The sequence below is a fragment of the Poecilia reticulata genome, linkage group LG8, assembly GCF_000633615.1.
Source record: "Poecilia reticulata strain Guanapo linkage group LG8, Guppy_female_1.0+MT, whole genome shotgun sequence".
Classification (NCBI taxonomy): Eukaryota; Metazoa; Chordata; class Actinopteri; order Cyprinodontiformes; family Poeciliidae; genus Poecilia; species Poecilia reticulata.
The window spans coordinates 13,426,458-13,449,599 of record NC_024338.1 but is presented as its reverse complement, the minus strand read 5'-3'; the positions used below and the strand labels follow the sequence as shown (position 1 = coordinate 13,449,599).

General features: G+C 38.1%; 4 protein-coding genes across 9 annotated transcripts; 1 reads left to right on the top strand and 3 right to left on the bottom strand.

Annotated features, from left to right (window-relative positions):
• Nucleotides 1-173: 173 nt before the first annotated feature.
• Nucleotides 174-7,942, bottom strand: btr02 (bloodthirsty-related gene family, member 2). 4 transcript variants are annotated; one of them, XM_008416113.2, is made up of 8 exons: nt 7,766-7,942; nt 3,333-3,418; nt 2,745-3,017; nt 1,621-1,698; nt 1,284-1,523; nt 1,062-1,188; nt 948-974; nt 174-833 (listed from the first exon to the last, which is right to left on the bottom strand). In XM_008416113.2, exons 1-8 carry the CDS (start codon nt 7,791-7,793, stop codon nt 289-291), a joined length of 1,404 nt encoding a protein of 467 aa, XP_008414335.1. In that variant the 5' UTR covers nt 7,794-7,942; the 3' UTR covers nt 174-288. The 4 variants fall into 4 exon arrangements, with proteins under 4 accessions (XP_008414335.1, XP_008414334.1, XP_008414337.1 ...); XM_008416112.2 differs by lacking the exon at nt 7,766-7,942 and adding an exon at nt 7,171-7,432; XM_008416115.1 differs by lacking the exon at nt 7,766-7,942 and adding an exon at nt 3,679-4,048.
• Nucleotides 4,125-7,220, bottom strand: LOC103468799 (GTPase IMAP family member 7). 2 transcript variants are annotated; one of them, XM_008416107.2, is made up of 3 exons: nt 7,140-7,205; nt 5,924-6,079; nt 4,125-5,734 (listed from the first exon to the last, which is right to left on the bottom strand). In XM_008416107.2, exons 2-3 carry the CDS (start codon nt 5,955-5,957, stop codon nt 4,710-4,712), a joined length of 1,059 nt encoding a protein of 352 aa, XP_008414329.1. In that variant the 5' UTR covers nt 5,958-6,079; nt 7,140-7,205; the 3' UTR covers nt 4,125-4,709. The 2 variants fall into 2 exon arrangements, with proteins under 2 accessions (XP_008414329.1, XP_008414331.1); XM_008416109.1 differs by lacking the exon at nt 5,924-6,079 and having other exon boundaries at nt 7,140-7,220.
• rsad1 (radical S-adenosyl methionine domain containing 1) lies at nt 7,574-17,263 on the top strand. Of its 2 annotated transcripts, none has more exons than XM_008416105.1 (9): nt 7,574-7,668; nt 10,169-10,302; nt 10,638-10,842; nt 10,920-11,285; nt 15,401-15,464; nt 15,543-15,690; nt 15,955-16,009; nt 16,136-16,239; nt 16,395-17,263. In XM_008416105.1, exons 1-9 carry the CDS (start codon nt 7,666-7,668, stop codon nt 16,498-16,500), a joined length of 1,185 nt encoding a protein of 394 aa, XP_008414327.1. In that variant the 5' UTR covers nt 7,574-7,665; the 3' UTR covers nt 16,501-17,263. The 2 variants fall into 2 exon arrangements, with proteins under 2 accessions (XP_008414327.1, XP_008414328.1); XM_008416106.2 differs by lacking the exon at nt 7,574-7,668 and adding an exon at nt 9,356-9,374.
• An 807-nt stretch (nt 17,264-18,070) lies between these two features.
• rasd2a (RASD family member 2a) lies at nt 18,071-21,051 on the bottom strand. Its single transcript, XM_008416117.2, has 2 exons — nt 18,852-21,051; nt 18,071-18,743 (listed from the first exon to the last, which is right to left on the bottom strand). Exons 1-2 carry the CDS (start codon nt 19,390-19,392, stop codon nt 18,223-18,225), a joined length of 1,062 nt encoding a protein of 353 aa, XP_008414339.1. The 5' UTR covers nt 19,393-21,051; the 3' UTR covers nt 18,071-18,222.
• Between the last annotated feature and the right edge of the window lie 2,091 nt (nt 21,052-23,142).

Sequence of the window (23,142 nt, the reverse complement as noted above, 5' to 3'; positions counted from 1 at the left end):
TGTATGAACACAATGCCCTGCTGTTTGGCTGTGCCCCCTCTGTCCCAACTCTGCAGCCCTACACATCCACCCCTTTATCTCCTCTTATTCGAGGGCCTCCCCTTTACTTTAGCATTTTACCTTTCTTTGTTATTCGTTTCATGGGATTCACTGTAGTCCTCAAGTGTAATGAATCAGTTTTTTGCACAGAATAATATGTGGTTTATTGAAGATTGTACAATATACATCTCATTTAATAAATTAGACAGAATCAGATAAATACTAAGAGGGAACRTCAAACACAGATGCTCAAATGCTGCAGAAGCTTGAAGTGATGATCAGTGGGGCTGCGTTCTTGCCACCATGCAGACGTCCMGGACTGAAAATTGGGTGAAGCCGGTCTTTAAACCTATCCATGAAGGTGTAAATGTGCACTCCTGATTCGGCGCAGTAGAAGGACACACGGCCTTCGGAGTAATCCAGAAACACTGCCACAGTTCTAGGCCGCTGCTCCAGAGCCACAAAGGTGACCGGTGAGGTGTTGGCAACATACTGGCCTCCACTCTTYAGGTTCAAAGTCCAGAAACCATTGGCCGGGCAAACAGTGAACTTGCCTTTCCTGTTTATGGACTGCCTGGCAACGCCTAGGTTCCACTCAATCTTGTCACCAACCTCCACCTCCCAGTAGCACCTCCCACTGCTGAAGCCTTCCTTGCCCAGTACGTTGGCCACACGGTCAAAGCGTGTGGGATGATCTGGGACCTCCTGAAGCTTGTCGGTGTGCCTCACTCGTTTCCGGTCATCTGAGACGGAAAGGAAAGGGTGGGCCGTCTTTCCGCTTAGGGTCACCTCCACTGARAAGGAAGACAGCAGAAAAGCAAAGAATAATTGAAATGCCATGRCCAGCTCATCTGAGATACAAAGATAAAATACTTTCCACCTGTGTTACATCATCAACAAGGCCTTACCTGTGTACTTCTCAAGTCTTCTTAGTTCTGAAGACAGAAAAAAATAAATGTTATTGCCACATAATTTACCTCATAGCAGTAACATAATATATATCCACAGTCACAATTACTCACCAGCTTTGGAAAGCCTGTTGACTTCTAATTTAATTTTTTCCAAGATGTCTGACATTGCTCTTCTTGTGACTCCAACACAAGGATCTGTTTCAATGCTGACCTTGGACCAGTCCTTCATGTCAGTGGGCTACAAAGAACAAAAAAAAAAGAACAATGCTCAGCAGCGGATGACAATAGCACCTCGACATCATTATATTTTCTGGTTCACATGGTAATACTTACTAAGACAACCTGCTTCATGTCGTCATTTTGGTCAAAAGCCTGAGGATTAGGTTGATTCATGTGGTTCCTCAGCTGCTCAATCTCTTCCTTGATGTCTTTTATCAGTGTTTGSACTCTTTGCTCTTGCTCCTTTTGTTTGTTTTCAATTGCAGAGACAACAGCTTTATGAGTCTCCTCCATAGCACACACCAGGGCCGAGAAGACCTTTTGACTCTCGCGCACCTCACGCAGGTAAGAACTCTGATTGAGAAAAAGAAAAAAAACACAGAGGACTCATTAAATTATTGAACTATTGAAGTATTTAATTTGTGTTTTTCATGCTAAAGTTTTAACTTACCTTTTGGACATCCAGAGAATATTTTAGCCTCTCTATCTTCTGCAGCCTGTCCTTGATCATTTGCTTGACGTCTATAACCTGTGGACATAGAACAGTAACCTCAGCAATACAGTGTATGTTTTTTAAATCCTTCTTTTTATCAAACAAAGTTAACTTGAGAAAATACAAATTTAGTTTTCAAATAATGGTTGTATTTATTAAAGGGCATTCAAACCAACCTGGTTCTATGTAAAAACAAATAATTGGCCACTTTGTAAAATCATGAATTAACTGTGATTAACCACATTTTCCACAAGTTACAACGTTTGATCACCACCAGACCTGTAAAGTCAACGAATTACAGAAATGGAACCCATCTGACAGCAGAAATTAGGCTAAATCCTCTAAAAACACTCTTTGATACSGTAAACTAAAAAAAAATCAAGAACATGAAAAACAAAGTCTGTGATATTTACCAGTCTGGAAAGTGTTAAAAGTCATTTATAAACCTTTTCAGCTCCTGAGTCCATAAGAGGTCCAAAATTACACCAAGAGCTCATCAAATACTCATCCAAGAGGTCCAAAGACACAACATAAAATAATTTTCCAGTATTTTAGACCGTCTAAATACTGCAACCCTCTCCAGCCTCAGCTGATGTATGTGTTCATACATGGAAAAAACACTCTGGAGCTCTTTATAATCCTGAGAGAAAAGGTCTACCCATCAATTCATAGTTGTAAGCTTCTGGGAATTTGATTGTTCAGGTGGACAATTATCCTTACAACATCAACAGGTCAACCCTGAAATGTGGCTAAAAAGCAATTCGGCAAAGAAGCTTGGGCCAAAATTCATCCACTTCGATGAAAAACACTGACTGCTGCTTATTGAATATGCTTATTGAAATAGTTGYGCCTACAGTGGAAGAACCAAASATTAAATTTAAAGAGTAATTACTTTTTTAACATATASCCAGGTAGGTGTTGGAATAGCTTTTTTTGYGATGAATAAAGTTATCAGAAAATATTTAAGTTTCACAAATRAAGCAGAAACACAAGAGACTTGTGATGAGGCAAATACTTTCTCATGTCTGTACACTTGACGTCTTGAACTAATCAATGTGTAATATAAGCAAAGAAAAAAGTACCTTCTCTTCTTCCGGGGGTTTCTGAGGTCGTGCTGTTCTATAATTTTCGGAAATATCTGCCAAAATATGGTTGACACTGAGGTCAGGCRTTTTGGCAAACAATCTTCTACAGTCAGGGCAGTATTTGGATTGGTGATGAGTCCAGAATTGGCTCAGACAAGACAAGCAGAAGCTGTGTCCACATGGGATGGTCGCTGGGTTGGTGAAGATGTCTCTGCAGAGAAGGCACAAAAAGTGCTTCTCGGGGAGGAGGCAGATGGAAGAATCCGTCGTCTGTAAAGAATGATAAAATGTTTGACAAGAAATAAGGTACAACATCTTAACAAACATAACATATTTTCACAACTGTAAATTGGTTACACTATGAACCCATAGTTCTTGTTTTTCAAGGTATTCAATTATCCTAAAGTACTTTTTTCCCCCTTTGGTACAATGCTAATAAATAAGAAGTAATTAGTCAGAAATGGGAGCATGCTTTGCAAGTGTTTCAAGATGAGTAAGCAAGATATCCCGTTCCTAATCTCAGAGGCATTGAGAGCATAAATGAAGAATATAATTTTAGGTTTTACGTGTCGAGCTGAAACATACCCCTTTGACTGTCTTCTCTTCCTTGGTGCTCATTGTCACTCCCAATGGTATTCGAGTTTTCTGTGATCTTGGTTCAGATAGATTAACTGAGAACGGAAGCAGAAAAGTATGTTGTCAAACAGGTACCTACCAAAGATATTCGTYTCACTGTAACACTGAAACTTCTARGATTCTGTTTTAATTTTGAGTGCGCTCTCCCTGTTTTATTACGCTGTGATAACAAAGTAATCCATTGTTATATAAGAGGCTCATAAAAAGCTCAAAGAACTTACATAAAGGATCATAAAGTCAATTTTTTGATAATTGAAAACAATCTTAAAAATGCATGACATAAATGTAGTCTTACCTTCCGCACTCTATCTTTTCCACAAAGCAAACTTTTCCACAGAGRAACTTTGTTAAATTCAGGTAAGAACAGAAGAAGAATGCACCTGTTTGTTCTGAACAGGTGTGCTCAGCTATGAGTGTTATCAAGGAGAATGGGCAGGTCTTTGTAGGGAATGGCAAACATGAGCAAGCTTCAACTCCGCCCTTTATGGTACTGAGCTGTTCCTTAACTCATTGCACAACAAGAGAGTGAAGGTGGTACAACATACTGAGTGTTCACAAATCAACAGCAAACAATATACTGTTCTATCAGAGTTGAATGAATAATTTTTATTCATCACAATATTTTAAATTTAGATACCACCAACTTATCCTTGAAGTATCTAAATAAAAAAAWWMMWYYTTTTKSMWKRAAARSCYTWAAAMMAAWWWWAMMMYTWMYKSMAWYMRRWWAAMYTWAWTTKRAAAAAAAGGGARAATTCCACACTTTATTTGAATACATGTCTTTTTTCTTATTACAGACATTAAAATTGAAAAATAATTGTTCAATAAAATCACYATTTTCATTCCTCTTTACATAGTCTAACTAGATTGTTCAGACAGATCTCTATACATATGTCTATGTCCATRTAGGTCCAGATATMTCTATGTTAGGATCATTATGGTTTGGTTTAATCACTGCTGGAGGACACAGTGAAATAAAATGTATTTTAAAGAGTTCATTTTGGAAGACAAACAAGCAAAAAGCATCACATATCCTCCATGGTGGGCATGAAGTGGGATTTTATATGGCCCCATAGTTACCTGTCAAACCTGTGAAAACTAAGTCAAAAGCAAWSAATATTCTAAGAAATACCTTTCAAAGACTTTCAAAACAGGAAAAACAAACAAACAAACAAAAAATGCTTAAACACACTGAGGCATCATTAGAAAGTCTCAATCAAAACAAAACATGATGAATGAGAAATGAATCCATGTGTTTCAACTTTGGCACAAATACGCAAAAGACAAAGATTTATTTCTACACAGAAAAATGAAGTCATCATCCTGTCATGTACGAGGAACTGCAAAGAAACGGTTAATGAAGATAGAATTAAAATTGAGTCTAGCCGGTGGGGCAACTCTGTTCTCCATATGCTTGATTGCCACCTGAGCAGTTCCGCCTGCAGATCCACCAACAGCTCCACCTATAACACCATAAAGAGCCATTCCTCCCACCCCCTCAATAGATCCAAAAAGTGCACCAATCACAGCCCCCACAACTAAGCCAGTCCCCAGCCCTCTGGCCAGGGATGTTCTGAGCCAACAGTTATCAAGCTCTGCTTTAGCCTGAATCTCTGCACGTACGTTGGCGATGTAGGCATCCTTCTGAAAACACATCTCCTCTGACGTGTACTGCTGCTCCATCTCATTSCATGTCCGCTCTATCTCCTCTGCCTTCTGTTTCCTGAGCCTTTTCTCCTCCTTYCTCACGCTGTCCTCTGCCGTTTGGAAAGTTCTGCTGGAGAAGTGTCCCCCTCCCAACGAAGCTACCATCAACTCAATTTTTCGCAGAAACTCCTTGTCCTGGCTTCGATCTCTCCAGTTCTTCTTGAAAACGTGAAAGCGCCCGCCATACTTCTCAATCAGTTCTCTCAGATACCATTCAGTCTTCTTCACCCTGTTTTCCAGAGACGCTCCATCCAAATTTCCGTCATAGGCAAAGAGAACCATGCAGTGCTTCAGGCAGTTTGCTCCAAAGCGTCTTTTTAGCAGCCAAGGAGTTTTCATGTCATTTGGGGAGATTTTCTCAATGTCAAAGGCAACAAGAAAGGCATGGGGACCAGGTATAACTAAACACTTAGACCTCCTGAGCTCCATCTTCCTCTTCACATGAGTTATATCCTTGTCATACATGTTTGGTCCGTTGACCACTGCTACTGGTCGACCAGACAGCTCTCCCTTGTTCTTCACACTTGCAGAAATACTGATAACATCGTTTGAAAAGGCCTCCTTTCCAAGTATAGCATTGGTTAGTTGGAACTGASAGGGTCCGCTGCTACCGACGACCATAAGCCTCAGTTCCTTTGGAGATCCTGTCAAGATAGGAGTCTGAGATTTCATTTAGCTTAAAATAATGCTCTGAATTGAAGTTTTAGCTGTAAATTTAATCAATTCAAAAGGAACAAATAGAAACATGTTGCTTAGTTCAATCTCTTTCCTAGTACTAAAACTAAACATCTAGTTTCATTTGCATGTTTACAGAATTTAATCTAAAGTCTTACCTTTCTTTCTTTTATCCATTTGACTTTGATTCATTATCTTTAGGTGGTTTAAATGAACATGATCACTACGTATCTTGTGCGCAGTGAAAATGTATTTGGGTCCTTTGCTCTTGTCTGTTTTGGTCTGCCTCTGTTGGGTATCTTATTTGATATTGGCTGGAAAATATCCTCAGGGTCAGAAACCAACAGTGAGCTCATCCAYATTTATTGACGTGTCAAAAAAAAATCTTTGTTTAATTATCTAATACATTTCCCTGTTTTGTATCATGTGGTATGGCAAAGAGTGTCTGAATATTCCCATTGTTGGTGATGAAGTCTTTGCTTTATTTTATTTTATTTTATTTTTTAAAAGCGTATTTTCTGTTTAATTATTGGTCTTTTTTCTGTAATGATATACATGGTTTGATTTTAATGTGGAACCAGCTGATGCTTGAAAGTTCCAATAAAGGGAACTCAACTTAGTAAWTGTTGCGATATTTTTATATAAATAAAACAAAAATTATTTAGCAGAAATAAATTGGTCATCAATGCAACAGTATGTATTTCAGTTTGTATCATTTAGTTATTTGAAAATGCAGCCAAAATTTGTACTGAGTTAAAATAAATTTCTTAAATCTAAAAAAAARTAGCTAACATSTAACATAGAGCATTTTTGTGGCATCTATATCTGTCATGTTTGAGTACTTGGTAAACAAGTACCTTCTCATTTGAAGGCATAAGGATTACCTTAATACATGATGTTGGAAAATCCAACCTTAAATTACAAAAAAATAAAATAAATAAAATCTACAGTTTAAATTGTAATGGTAACTCATCAAATAATTGGGTTTAATACTAAAACTAGTATTTTTTAACAAAAGAAATTAATAGAGTTACATAATCAAACAGTCAGGATAAAACATGAGGCACAGCAGGAGAAAGCGTGAATACGGTTCGATAAATCGCCCCCCTAGGATGGTTATTTGAATACATAAATTACAAGTTTTGTTCTGGTAAAATAGCGCCTCCAGGTGGTAAAATAGCAGAACATACCAAAAGGAATTTATTTGACGTATTTCCTGTTTAGGCAGACGTCACACCCTCTAAAACAATGGACGGAAAGGCATGTTTATGTTGATCATTTGTAACGTGGTTGTCATATCAACCGGTGTTGTAATGGGACGTAGTAGGATGGTGTGATCAGACAGCTAAATGTGTCAGCGGGATGATAACATACATGTTCCGTAAAGCCAGTCGTGGCTTCTCACCGGGGCTGCGTCGCTTTTCTGACCTGAAAGTGACCGAACATGTGCCCGAGAGTCCAGCTTCCCCTCGTCTCACTGAACAGGCGTCCTTATATGTGCACGTAAGCCACATCTTTTCCTTTAGCCGAGTTATTAAAGACCGTTATTGGGGCCTGCCATAGCAATGCATGGAAGGCACATTCTACACCTCAAAATAACTACCGCTTCCTTTCACCGTCAATGCGGCTCATCCGCTGGTCGCCCCCTCACAATAAAACGTGCGGCTAGATCCAATGAGGGGTGCTGTTACTTTTGTTGGCATTTCGAGTAACCATGGCGACGTAATTAGCGCAAAAACAAGCCAAATTCAAACCAAAACAAATTCTCATACTGTTTTGTGTCAGTTACACGCAGAGAGAATTTCGTCTGCCCCTCTGTGTCTCATGACAGTTTTCAGAGTGGATTAATTGCCATAGCAAGAGGACACTGAGGAGAACAGAGATGTAGAGAGCTACATAGATGGTTAGAATTACAGAGACAGCAGACCACTCAGTTCCTACAGAGAAGGCCAGAGGTTACAGTTAGAACTACAGAGATGTCACCTTGGTGGAACACTTACATGATGGAGCAAAGGAAGAAGGTTCCATATGACTCGTAAAACTTGATGCCCCTAAACTGACAACCACTTTATACTTTCAAAATAACACATACCCTATACAATTTTGGGAATTATATGACTGGTTTAACATAACCACTGTTACACAAGGGTTTCGTGAGGCCTTTTAAAATGAAGCTACTGAAAAGTCCAAAATAACAGCCTCATTATTCCTCTCAGGTTAGTACATCATCTTGCTTTGCAAGGCGGTGCACTAACATTAGACTTTTTCTTATAATAAGCGTTTTACTCTTTTCCCTCAGTTTAACGTTGAGAATAAATAATTGTGTGATTTCCTCTATGTCTTTTAGCTACTTCCATGCTTGTCGAAGAAATTCTATGTTTCTTGAACAATAACAATATTTGTTGTTAATCTGTTGCTAAGAAATGAGCATGTTTTTTTGGTAATGAAGTGCCACGAAGTAAACATATTTTTACTTTCACAAAAATTTTTATTTTCTTGTGTCTAAGTAGATAAGCAGTATTTCAAAAGAGTTTATACTTTACAAACAATAATATTACTTGTTGATATTAATTTGCTATTTAGAGATTAGCGTTTTTTTCAGGCAACGAACAGCCACAAAGTAAAAATCAGATTTTTACTTTGCATTTTTAAATGCACAATTATTTTTAAGTGGTGTTAAGATAAATAGTGTTTAAAAAAAAGCAGAAGAAATCTTATGTCTTTTGAACAATAACAATATTTGTTATTAATCTGTTGCTAAGAGATGAGCATATTTTCTGGTTACGAAGTACCACAAAATAAACATCTTATTTTTACTTAACAATTTACCAACTGTAAATTTCCTGTATCTAATCAGATAAGCAGTATGTCAAAAGAGGTTATGCTTTACAAACAATAATATTTCTTATTAATTTGCTGTTTAGAGATGAGTGTTGTTTTTTTTGTTTTCTGGTAACGAACAGCCACGAAGTAAAAGTCAAATTTTTACTTTCGTGTTGAATGTCTGTTTTATTTGTACCTCCAATAACAATAAAAGAAAAACATTTACTGCACAATTTTTGTTAAGTAGTATTCCGAAAGAGCAGAAGAAATCTTATGTCTTTTTGAAAAATAGCATTTGTTGTCAGTCTGTTGCTAAGAGATGAGCACGTTTTCTGGTAACGAAGTGCCACAAAGTAAACATCTGAGTTTTATGACAACTGTACATTTTCTGTGTTTGAGCAGATAAGCAGTATGTCAAGAGATTATGCTGTACAAACAATAATATTACTTATTCATTTGCTGTTTAGAGATGAGCGTTGTTTTTTTATTGTAACGAACAGCCACGAAGTAAAAGTCACATTTTTACTTTTGTGTTGAATGTGTTTTATATGTACCTTCAATGACAAAAAAAAAACAAACAATTCAACTGCACAATTCTTGTTAAGTATATAAGATAAGTAGTATTTCAAAAGAGCAGAAGAAGAAATCTTATGTATTTTTGAAAAACAGCATTTGTTGTCAGTCTGTTGCTAAGAGACGAGCACGTTTTCTGGTAACGAAGTGCCACAAAGTAACCATCTGATTTTAACACCAACTGTAAATTTTCTGTGTTTGAGCAGATAAGCAGTATGTCAAGAGATTATGCTGTACAGACAATAATATTACTTATTCATTTGCTGTTTAGAGATGATAATTGTTTTTTTTTCTGGTAACCAACAGCCACGAAGTAAAAAACAAATTTTTACTTTTGTGTTGAATGTCTGTTTTATAATATATGTACCACCAATGACAAAAAAAGAAAAATTCAAATGCACAATTTTTGTTAAGTGGTATAAGATAGGTGGTATTGCAAAAGAGCAGATGAAATCTTTTGTCTTTTGAACAATAACAATATTTGTTGTTGATCTGTTGCTAAGAGATGAGCAAGTTTTCTGGTAAAGTCCCACAAAACATCTGATTTTTACTTTTACAAAAGTAAAAATTAGAAGTCTGTGCATTAAGATTAGCACAAACATTAGCAGTGCACTGCCCCCCTACTAATGGTAGCAGTAACCTCATCTCTAAAATAAACGTTTTAGCTATTTTTTATTTGTTTGCCATGTTTAGCACACTGAATGGATGAAGTCAATGTGAGACAACAGGCCACTGGCAGCATTTGGCTAATTTTGGCTTATAGACAAATTTTAACATACTGAATGGAGTAAGTCCATGTTACTCAACATGCTTGTGACTCCACATGCTATTGAGTACATTGTCGCTTACTTTAGCATTAATGCTCATTTATAGCCTCTGAATGCTGGGTTCCAACCAGCGGGCACACTTTGGCAGGCCACGTTTCTTCAGAAATGTTCTTATTTTAAAGTTTTCTACTTTTAATGCATATATTATTTATGCTTTGCCTTCTGTTGTCTCTCCCTTAGTGGCCTTATTGTCTCCGACGATGCACCTACTGCAATTTTAACAAATACATACCCAAAGAGAACAACGAAGACATCATGGCAAAGTGTCTTCAGAGGGAAACTGAGACATTGCTGCAACTCAGTCAAGTGTCCTGGTATGTTCATTCATTCAAGTTGCTCTTGTGTTCAATCCTGCATCCAGGTTACAACTAATGCAGTGCAGAGATATGGATACCCCTTCAATTTTTTATATATTAACAACTTACAAACTGGAACTTCGTTGCAAATTTGGAATGTAAAAGCAATTTAGCAAAGTATGTTATCAGTTTCCTTCAACTTCACACTTATTCTCCACTGTATGTTGGTCTATCATAAAGTCCTTATAAAATACATTGAATATTGTGAATTGTCAACATCTGAAGAATTTTAAGAAATATAAATACTTTTGCCCTGTAAACACTTTTACAATCCTTTGGTTTTGGACTTGCAGCATCACATCTGTTTTTTTTGGTGGTGGGACTCCAAGCCTGGCTCACCCATCAACCATCGCTAAGATCCTGGAAACAGTTTCCAAGCAGGTGAATCTCTCAGATGAGGCTGAAGTCACACTGGAGGTAAACCCTACCCCAGTGGGAATGTCAAAGTTAAAAGACTACCACCATGTGGGGGTGAACCGTTTCTCCATTGGCGTCCAGGTAAACAAAAATGTTAGATTTTAAGGTACAGAAAATTGTGTCCAGTTACTGCTTATAACGCATTGTTATTCCCACAGTCTCTGCAGGACAAGGACCTGAAAAGTTTGGGAAGAGACCACAACTCCCTGGATGCTTTGCAGACTCTGGCAGAGGCCAGGAAGCTGTGTCCAGGTGGGGTGTCGGTGGATATTATGTTTGGACGCCCCAACCAAACAACTGAATTGTGGAGCAGAGAGTTGTCTGAGATGCTGAGGGTGTGTGATGACCACGTGTCTCTGTACCAGCTGACCCTTGAGAGAGGTACTCAGCTGTTTAAACAGGTTCAGTCTGGACAAGTAACCATGCCCACAGAGGAAATCATAGCAGAGATGTACCAATGTGCCAGAACAACTCTCCAGCAGCACGGCTTTCAGCAGTATGAAGTGTCTAACTTTGCTAAAAATGTAAGTCTGTCACAAACAGCCTCATATTATCAATAAATTAAGGATTTTAAATCTTAGATTAACTTAAACACAATTAAAAGGCATCATATGTAATAAAATCCTACTTGTTATTTACCCTTAATATTTAGTTAAATATACTCCTAATATTAAGCAAAATTCAACATTTATATACCAGCACATCAGTGCGCAGTTCAAATAACTTCTACAAAGTAATCAAATTCTTTTAGTAACATATTTCATCCAACTGACATTTGCTTTTGCATCTTTCCTGATTGTGTAAAGTCTCATTCTGCATAGAATTACAAATACCAATGTGCTAAACTCTTATGCACGATAATGAGCTGTTGATCCAGATGCATGTGGAACCTTCTCTGTTTCTACCGCAGGACAAACGTCAGAATATGTAATTTTCTCCTTGATTTCATCGTCTTCCAGCACTGAGGACATTTGACTGTCCGACTGACCTTCCTTCACAGATGAATCCTCATCTGCAGGAGTGAAGACAGATGTGTTTTGATCAGACTTTGGGTGTGGTTTCAATTCCTTCACCTGAGAATATTCCGTTAACTGGATCTCTGGTGCACAGTTTTCCAGATCTGCAATGTCTGATGCATCTTCAGGAGGAATGAAGGGCTCAATAGGTGAAACTTTTATTACATATGTTTCATCAACCTTTGGATCCAGAGCCAAAGGTTGATGAAACATATGCAATAAAATCCTACTTGTTATTTACTTGATGAAACTTCATCAACTTGATGAAACTTCATCAACCTTTGGCCCTGGTTCTAATTCCTCCTCTTGCAAATCTCCAGTTAACAGACCCTCTGGAGGAATAAAAGCTGCCATGGCCATAGTTTCCTTGGTGGGTTGAGCCTCTTCTACACATCCTTCTTCCTCACGTTCATATTTTTGCTCCAGTGTAATACCAGTATTTTCCTCTACAACAAAACCTTCTGCAGATTTTTTCCCATCTTCAACCTGGACACTAAGCATTGGCTTGTCTTCTTTAGGAGAGGTTTCTGGTTTTCCCAGGTCCATGTTCACTGGAGTTACCTTAGAAGAATGTTTGCAAGCAAATATGCTGAAAAACCTTTTGATTCTCCCTGTCAGATCTTTGAGCTTCGATTTCGGCTCAGCAGTTTTGTTCTCGATGGTGACGGTTTCTACAGCACAGAAGTCCAATAACAGTACACTACTCAGGTTTAGATCAGGGTGGCCGATCCTCTCAACCRTAAGCCTCCAGGTCTCACTGTAATTGCCCATGTAAGCGTTGAAATCCCCCAGCAGAACAAGGAAGTCTCTAGGAGGGACACTCTCCAACACAGGCACTGGAAACCTTGTGGCCACAACTCCTATAACCCGCATTGAAAATGGAGTTGGGGAACGACTCTGTGTGGGCCATGTTCCATCCACTCCCTCCGAAATGTGTTTGAAGTTCTTCCAGAGGTGAAATCAGATCATTAAGGAGCTTCCTTAAACTTTTCTTCGCCAAGAAAGAAAATAGTTAGCTTTTTCTCCTTGGTGGGAGATTTGCCAACTTATTCCCTAGCCGGCGAATCCACTTAGAAACTTGTGACATAACATTTCTGGCATTTCTGCGTTCAGAATGAACTTCCTTAAAGGAAACATCCATTTCTTTAACATCCATGCTGTCACAATGTTTTGGCTCAATTTGGACGTCATGTTCTGACTTTTCTTCTGAAAATGATTCTTCTGTTGAAGAACACTCAGAAATTTTGTCAAACTGTGACACATATTTCTCAAGATTTTGATATCCCAGGATGGATGTGTCCCTAGAGGAAAAATCCCTTCTGTCAAAATTTTCTGAGAATTGAATGTCGTCTTCTGTGTATATGTCTTCTGAAGAACATTTTTTCTAAAGAATGCTCAGAAACATCTTCAAAATGTGCCACAACATTCTCAGCAATTGTGTTTGCAGAATAGACTTCCTTAGCGGAAACGTCCACATCTTCAGCATCCATGCCATCAAAATAGACTGCGTAATTTTGAATTTTATCTTTTGAGTTTTAATCAATAGAAGATGAAACCAGCTCCACACCCTCAGCAGGGTCCTGGAGGGTGCGTGGGAGTCCCACAGGACTCCCAGAGGGACGTGAGGTTTCTTCTACCAATGAATGCTCTAGAACTTGTTCAAAATTCATTGCATGTCCCTTGCTGTCACAGCTTGCTTCAACAGCCAGGTCCATTTGTTCAAGGGGAACATCAATTCTTTTACAATCATCAGTGTCTGTGTCCCCAGAGCAAGTTTCCAAGTGCAGCTCCAAATCAAGAACACTGACGATTTCCAAAGCAACAGTATCTTCAGGAGTCTTGACTGTCAAATTTGTCAAGACACTTGAAGTGGTACTGACAACTGTAGTGGAAGCATCCATGTCACTATGATCTTCAGGAATAAGTTCCTCAAAACAAAAGTATTTCCATCTCTTGTCCTCTTCGGATTCTTCGGCAACAATGTCAAAACCATTTCAAAATCTCTCGTCTGATGAGCTCTCTGTTGTGGTGTCTTCTACTTCAGTACTATATCCCAGTAATTTTTCAACTCCCTTTGTGACCAGGTAGTCAAGGGCCCAACCGATAGTAAGAATAATTTTCACTAAAATTGCAATAGTTTCTAAAATTACCGTTTGACATTGTCTCTCTCTCTAAATGTTGTATCTCCAGCGAAGTTGAAAAGCAAAATGAGAATTTTTGTATTCCAAATGATTCTTGAGAATAGGGACAAAACAAAGCACAACATTTGAATAAAATATACACAAAATATATTTTTTTCAAATATCTGACTAAACTAACCTGGGTCATGTGAGCACAACAATGTATATTTTCCTGGTCTTTGCTGAATATTTTTTTTATTTTAAACATCGTTTAAGTTGAATGGTGTCTGTAAAATCCCTTGTCTTGGAGTAGAACTCCATACATTATAATAGTTTAAAACAATTAAAGGAATACTAAGATAGTATATTATGATAATTAAGTATAAGTGGTAATTTAAATAATTATAAAAGTATCAATAAATTGAATTAAAAATCATTTTTTATATATTTTCCAACTCCATTGAAATTTGTCCCAAGTTTTTGTCAACACTGTCAGACATAAAAAAGAATGTAAAAAAAAATCAGGCATTATTGGCATTATTATAACTGGCATTATTATAACTTCTGAGGACCCCATCACCACTTTCTTTTTCTTCCTTTGCTAAGAGGGCTAGTTAGCTCTGGTTAGCATATGTTATTATTTAGTTTTTTCTTCTGTTTTATTCCTAAATTGCTCGTCACAACCATGATGTGTCAACGCCATAACCGACAATTTACAAAACTTGGATGAAATTTTGTGAAATAAAAACTTAATTTTGGTATACTGTAAAGATTTCATGGACCTGATGAGCTGCAATATGGCCTCCTTCAGAATAACATCATATAAATTGAGGTAGTTTGGCATTTCGTCAACTCCGTCAGATGTCAACTCCGTCAGAGTTTTTGTGACTCTTTCAGTGAAATTGTTGACAAATCTCACTTAAATGTGCAATTAATTCATTTTAATGTATTTTACATAAATTGCATTACTTCAAATGTATCAGGTTTTTGTTTTTACTCACTAGTTTGTCACCACCTTCAGTTCTGTGTCAACACCGTCAGATGGACTTTTTGTTGCATTTTGTTTCAAATAATGTTTCTTTTGTTTCTTGAGAAGCATTTGTCTGTAAAACTGAGTAAAAACATCACTAATACGGTCATTAAAAAATTATTTTATATTTATTTTTGTCAGATGGTGATGACAAAGTTCTGGGTCATGTCGATTAAAAATATAATWAAAAAAAAATGTTGCAACTGGGAGCCTGCACCTTAGCATATTTTGAGACTATTTTCACTCTAGAAATCTGTCATGCTATAGTCTTGTTTAGCTGTGTTGATTAGTAAACTTGCATAATATTTAGTTAGCATTTGAAAATAGAAATATTGGGTCAAAATGAGAGTGTTTGACAGTTAGAGATGTGATTCCGTTTAAAATCATAACTGTACTACTTCTTAATGAGATTAAGTTTGTTCTGTGCCATTGCTCACAGTTGTAACGATGTCTCCCATCTTTGTGTTGCACAGAATTCAGAGAGTCGTCACAACCTGAGCTACTGGACGGGAAGACAGTACATCGGTGTTGGCCCTGGTAATTTAAACGGGGTCAGAACCACTGGTGGATGTTGGTTGTTCTTGTGTAATCTTATTTGCTCGCGCTGTGGAACAGGAGCACATGGACGTTTTGTTCCCCTGGGAGAGGGAGGCGTTGCCCGTGAGGCCCGGACACAGACTCTGGAGCCGGATGTGTGGATCCGCGAAGTCCGACAGCGAGGACATGGAACTCGGAGGCGGATCCAGCTGGGCCATCTTGAACTGTGAGTTGTTACACTTACGGGCAGTAGCGTTGTGTCTTGCCATGGTTATTTCTGGTAATCACACAAGACGACACATTGTTGCAGTTTCCCAAAATTCTCTGGCCATGTGAAAATGTGACACTTAGTTCACAAGATGTGTGTGTGTGGCAGGGTTTCAAGGTCTCTGTGTATGCATGTGCTTCAACTCTGAAACATTCTGCCCACATTAGAAGAAGCTATATTGAGACATGTCCTTGTTAATTCTGAGTGATTTTTGTTTTGCAGATTAGAGGAGGTGTTAGTGATGGGAATGAGAATGACCACGGGCATTAATCACAAGGTGAAGCTCACACAATAGACCTTTTACTTTCTGTGCGAGTGCCTCTGTCACTGAGGAGAATGTCGAGTAGTGAGTAGTTTTTGTAAAACCTGAACATATTTGTCACAATTTTCTGCCTTTTTAAAGCACTGGGAGATGTTTAGCCCTGAATTAAGTCTTCTTGAAATATTTGGTGGATCTCTTGTTGTCCAAGAGCTGCTGCAAAGTGGACAGCTGATTCTTGATGACAGGTGATTTCATGTCTTTGATTTTCTATTGTCATGTTTACTTGTAAACACATACAGTTGCAATTTATGTGAAGCTAGATCTAGCATATTTTTTGGTTAGCATAATTATTTAAGCAAACACTGACCCAGACACCTTGTCCATTATTCTTTCTTATTAGAGGTTTGAGATGTTCCTGGGAGGGTCTGGCCTTATTGGACAGCATGCTTCCTGTTTTGCTGGTGGAACTGGATAGAAGTTTTTCCCAAAAACTGGCAGCTAACTGACAATGAAGATCTATAACTCTCTAAATCACAACCATGTAAAATAAATAAATAAATTACAAGAATTTGCACAATCCGTTGAATTGTCTGACAGATATGTGTAAAAGAATAAAGTATTTATTTGTTTAAAAAATATGTCAGATTTGATACAACCTGTTTTTTTTAAGAAATGCTCAAATATTTTTCTTCTGCTYWATGTTTTTTAATGAATAATCTTTTGTAACCCTCTATGCAGCTTTAACAGGATATTAKATGTCAGTTCAAAAAGTGTGTTTTATATCTTCATTTCTTTTCTTGCAGTCTTTTTAAGGTTATTTTAAATACAAGGATATATGTTTAATTTTAGAGTTTTTTTGTAATATTTGCTGCTTTATTAGTTAAACTGGTAAAGATAATACTTTAAATTTCACTTTTATTTTTGATTGCAGTTTCTGGAGTATGATGAACTTAGATTGGTTAAAAACAATACTTTCTATTTGGATGCTACATTTATGTGCTATAATGCCTTGTAGATGTACAGACTTTGTCACATAACATCCAAAAACATTTGTGTATAGTTTTGTGATTTTTTTCTTTTTCTTTGATAGAGCATTCTATTTATTACAGAATTAAAATTAATGCAGAAACCTGGTAAGAAATAATGAATGTTTTACTTAACACATGGATAATCTTTGTCCAATCTAACTGGACATACCCCAGAAAATTAAGAACAGTTTTTTTGTAAATGTATTTGGAAAATAAAAATGTGAAGAAACCGAAAATAGTATTTTACTCTTTTTACGTTTTTTTTTTTTTGTATCTCAAAAAAATCTGAAGAAAAAATATCAAATTACGCATAGAACCGAGACATGAAAATAATCAAAGTGTATGAATAAATCTGCGGTTCTGTTTATTATTTAATTGCTGGCATTTCTATTTATAAACATGTTTTTTTCCCCAGAGGTTATGTAACGGTTTTGTACAAGAAAATAAACATTTTGTGATAAATTCCAGAGTTATGTCTCCATCTCACAAATGTTATTGATTTGTTTATTTAACTATATGAAAKGAAAAGTGATTGACATCTTAAAATGTGGCGTGACTTAAAAAGTAGCAGCATCTATGAAAWATGACTATCAAACGAGTGGATAAGTTGCCCTCTGGCTTCCATGTGGGCTCTCTCCATGGTGCTGATCTCACTGCCGCTCTCCTCTTATCATTCGTCCTCTCCTCCTCCTCCTCCTCAAAAATATCGCCTTAAGGTTTTGTTTCCTAAAATTCAGCGTGATTCAGACGTGTGTAAACTACCGGAGCTGAGTAAGCAGGATTGCTCCTGACACATTGTAAGGCTCGTTGCCAACCCCGAGCGTCGTGGGCGCCCCGAAATGTGAACAATCTCTCGTGTCTGATTGGAGACTCTTTTGAGTCATCCTCTCTCGCAGATGATCCCCATCCCACGCTCCAGGTTTTTTTTTATTTTTTTATTACATCATCACTTGACAACTATCAAGTTCTTGCGTAAATCACTTTCACATTCTCATTGTAATCGACAAAATGTTTGATCAGAGAGGGGGGGGGGGAATCAAGCACGACATTTTAAGCAAACTTTTAATAAAGGATGCAATTATAGAATACAAAAAAATAATAATGCACCGGTCCGGCCAGGTGCTACAGAGTATAACTCCTTACATGTTATGACATTGCAGCATACTACTACAATTTTGTTTTGTCGAGAAGTTTCATAATTCATTGAACCTGATGCTTCTCGGGTTTCTTGTGTTGGGTGCTTGATCCAAGCACCAGCCGCAGGTCGCTGGCGAAGCTCGGGCGGCGCGCAAGGGGGTCCACGGCGGCGCAGGGTGCGCCGAGTCCCCGGGAGTGTCTCCTCATCCTGATGCCCCGTTTGCCTACGCACAGCGACTGGTAGGTCAGGATGGGGATGATCTGATGACGCGACGGGCTGGTCTCGTCGGGCAGCCCGCCGAGAGCTGCGAGAGCCGCGAAGACAGCCTCCAGTCCGGCGCCTGTTTTAGCGGAGGTTTCGAAGAACGGCGCGTCCTCGCCCAGGATGTCCACAACCTCGGAGTTGCTGAGGACTCTCTGTGCGTCCAGGTCTGCTTTGTTGGCGCACACCACGACTGGCACCTTTGCTGGGTGGTTGGGCTTTTGGAGTTTTGCCTTTGCGGCTTTAATTTCGTCGAGCAGCTCACGGACTTCATTCAAAGACTCTCTGTCATCCAAGCTGAAGACTAGGAGAAAAATATCACCTGCAAAGACAAAAAAATGGATTATAATTGAGTTTAAGGACATCGACAGCTTTTCTTGGTAAAAAAAAAAAAAAAACAACAAAAAACTAAGCCATAAAGCGTCCTTACCTGTCAGTATAGACAATCTCCGTTTGGCTGGAAAGTCTTTCTCAGATGCCGCATCCAGCAGATCAACCTGGTATGTTTCCCCTCCTATGTGGAACATCTTGCGATAAAAGTCCTCGACAGTAGGCTCATAGTGTTCTTCATAGTCTTCCCCTAAGAACCGCCGGAGGATGTTGGTTTTACCCACTTTGGGCGCCCCGAGCACCACTACTCTGTGACAGTTCTTCGACTTGGTCGCACCCAACTCTGTCAGGTCCACCGGCTTTTTGGGGACTCGATCAATCGACACCTGCCGACGCCCAGAACTTGAAGACCTGCGGGAGATCATTCTCTTGTCCTGCCGTCTCCAGCAACCTTTGACAGTTTTGATTATGCCCATGCCCGTTTTGGTTATGTTTGAGACTTTGGGGTGTTGGGCTCGCGGGATGAGAGCTGCGCTCTGCAGTACTTGGTGCGCAATTCGTGAATGCTGATGCCCGGTGAAAGAGTTGAACACTTCGAGGATGCCATCAACGGGAAGGCAGAACTTCTCAGTTGTGTTCATCCCTTTGGCTCTTGCCACCGAGAAGCTTTTTGAGTCTAATCAGCGATCGGTTTCGTCTCCCCCCCCTTCATGTGTGCTCCGCAACGGAGCTGAGTGCCATCTCTTATACTCCTGCTGAGAACCCATGCAGTCTCTGCGTCATCGCTCTGGCTCAGAAAGTATGCCTTTTATAGAAGCATGAAGCACCCGCATAATGTCCAATAAAAATAACCCAATTTCTCTTTAGAAAAAAAGTCTAGATTCATCTAGAAATACAGGTAGACATTACCTGCAGAACATACAGCTGCTTCAACATGATTAAAATCAAGTTAAAATTATGCATTTGAACAATTTGTTCTGTGAAAAACACTCGAAGATGAAGGGTATCATGATCCGTCCAGTACTATAATTAGACGCACTCTACCTTTTTTTTTAGTTTCCTCTCTCATGGTGGATAAATGGATGGTTTACAGACTAATGGATGCAGAGCAGTATAATAGCCTCAAATCCCTGCAGACATGACACTGTGGATTGTGGAGTGCTCAGAGTGATTAACAATGTTCTCATGTAATTTCCTGCAGTCGTGAGTTAATGACAAACATAATTTGATTTCATATCATCCCCCCCTCCTCCCCCCACATGATTATGGCATTTYACTGTGAGAAAACATATCAGACTGACACATTGACAATTTTACAGCACATCCTGCCATAACAGCGCCAGGGAAGATGTATAGGTTTCGAGTTCTGTCTCTGTGGAAGCCCCCCGCTTATATTATATTACATTATATTGTCACGACTAGCTCTAAAGCACACTCCCTGCTCTGTGATTCACACAGCCTGGGGATAAATGATTCCTCTGCAGTACTCACAGAATTTTACAGTGGAGGATTTTACAACTGTATATTACCGAAGCCTAAACTTCTGCAAACTGGAAACAGCAAACTTGCTTGTATTCATTGTTTCATTCAAGCGAGGTCATCTAATAAAACGTAACATTATCACCACCCAGCACGAATTGCCTTTTTAAACTGACGCATCCTTAAATTGCCTTGAAATTCTTGCATTGATTTGAAACAATCAAGCATCAAGAGTTTGGACTCCATGCAAGATTACCGCCCACATACACGCTTTTCCTGCACTCTCTGTTGTAATATGCACAGCTATGTCATTTAAAAACCCCTCTCACACTGATCAGCAATAAAAGTGTTCAGACACRAGCAAGTTATACGCCCTATTGATGTATGCGGTTGGAAACGTGTTCCTACGACAACCTTGATGTTGTCTCTCATCCATACGCTAGAAGATGAGCTGTGCTTGGTCTCCACAAGGACTTATTTTGAGAGAACTTTGGAAAGCTTCATTTCTATAGACAAAGTGTCCCAACTTTCTTACTGAGKGGGCTGTACTTATATAAAAGAACAAAAATGAATCAAAACATAGACATGGTAGAATGAGGACAGCACAATGGATGCTGAAGGACATCACCAAGCTCTTTGTCAGTGCAGCGCAGAAGCCAGAACATGAGGTTTTCTACGTCAACATGCTTTTCAGTGAAACCAAGGACATGCTGAGCTGAAAAATTACAGAATGAATTCTTTTGAAAAGAAAATGATTTGAAAAGAGTCTATCTATCTATCTATCCATCCGTCTATGTGTATGTCCGTCCATACATGGCTTTCTCAAAACAAGTTAAAAATATAGTCAATTCAGGAATTGACTATATTCTAACTAACCTGTAAGTTAGTTTTGTCTAATTTCAAATGTACTAAGATATTTGCACTGGAAACCAGATAAAAGTACTAAGTAAAATTTTGTCATTTTGTAATGTCTCGACCAGCTGTGCTGATCTAAACAGCTGAAATGTTTCTATTTGTTCGCTACTTAACAGCTCATGTAAAGTGGTATCTTTGAAGAGCATTTTTTTATTCTTTTAGTCACATATTCAATATGATAAGGGTTTAAAGTTTGACTGGGCCACTTGCCTATGGTATGTAACAGGTTGCTGACTCAGTGTAGGGTGAACCTCTGTCCCAGTCATAAGTTTAGCTGCCTCTAACAGGTTTTCTTCCAGAGTTGTCCTGTATTTAGCTCCACCCTTCTTCTCATTCTCTCTCCACCCTGGATTTGCGGCGTGTCTGACTARTAGCTTTACAGTCAACGCATTCTCCCACTTGAGCTGTGTATCCTTACACGCTCTTTAGAGTAAAAATTGCTTTTTTTTTGTACTTTAATGAGAAACGCACTCCTTGTCAGTTCAGGTGGGAGCTGTCTATTCTTTAATGTTCTATAATATATGTCTCAGGTTATTTCTGTCTACCAGGGGACAGTGTTTTGCGCTGATCTTTCTGAAAACWTTTTATTTCATAACTACTAATTACACTCACTTCCAGCCTTATGRCCATAGTAATTTTTTTTGTTATCATGCATAACTGATTTRTTTMCAACATACTATTCCAAATTCCCAGCCATTTACTGAAAAAATATGTCAGATTTGATACAATCTGTTTTTTTAAAGAAATKTTATGTTTTTTAATGAATAATCTTTTGTAACCCTCTACGCAGCTTTAACAGGATATTAGATGTCAGTTAAAAAAGTGTGYTTTATATCTTCATTTATTTTCTTGCAGTCTTTTTAAGGTTATTTTAAAGACAAGGATATATGTTTAATTTTAGAAGTTTTTTGTAATATTTGCTGCTTTATTAGTTAAACTGGTGAAGATAATACTTTCAATTTCACTTTTATTTTTGATTGCAGTTTCTGGATTACTATACAATGAAATTAGGTTATTTTAACTAAAGTAGGCTCATGCAAATATGTGCTGTCCTTGCAAAAAGTAGCAAAGATATTCATATTTTCCCATTAATTATCTCTTCTAGTCTGAACAATCTATTTATTCATTTTTCTGTTTGTTTCAGTCTTTTAGGTGGGTCATTAGGTTTGTAGGTCATATTTTTGTTCTCCTCACCTTTGAACTCTGTAGATTTATGTTTGTCCAACACTGAAGATGATACAAGTGGAAATATTTGACAGAACAACATCAGTGAGCTCTTAGAAATGATTTTCTTGTGAAGTTTCACAGGAAACACGTTGAACTACCACCACTAGAGGGCAGTAATAAGATTCAGTTGATTTTACAGGTTTTTTTAGTCGCTTTTTGATGCATTTCTCACATCAGCAAGTTTCTGAAAGCAGTACAAATTTCAAAACTCAGTTATGAACCTGCAAAATACATTGTTCATTCCTTAAAAGCAAGTACTCRCATCATTGGACGTGTCAGTGTCATCAAAATGAAAGCAACTGACRCAAAGCATTTTCGACTTGTTGGCACAGGTATGAGAAACTACTACTATGAAGCGCAAATGACTTAATGTTGTGGACGTTGAACAAACAGCTGTGAGAATTTGAATTCTGATCAGAGAAATGAACCAAAGCAATTGAGAAAGATTGCAAGGTTGAAGTTGAACCTTGAATCATCAACTTGGGCCACCACCAAAYGATCACTGGCTGAATGTTTGTTGTAACTGCAAGTTTTTAGAAATCAAATAAATAGTGATTCACTACATACAACCATGGATATCTTTAAATTATTATGTTTAATGTCCCAGGGATTTTCCCCCTACTAAAATCTCTGTCACATTCTTCTGTTGATCTCCAAAGTATGAAATATTTGGTAAATGGTTAATGGTAAATGGCTTTGTACTTGAATAACGCCTTATCAAGCAAAGAGGACCCCAAAGCGCTTCACACTACAGTCATTCACTCACACAC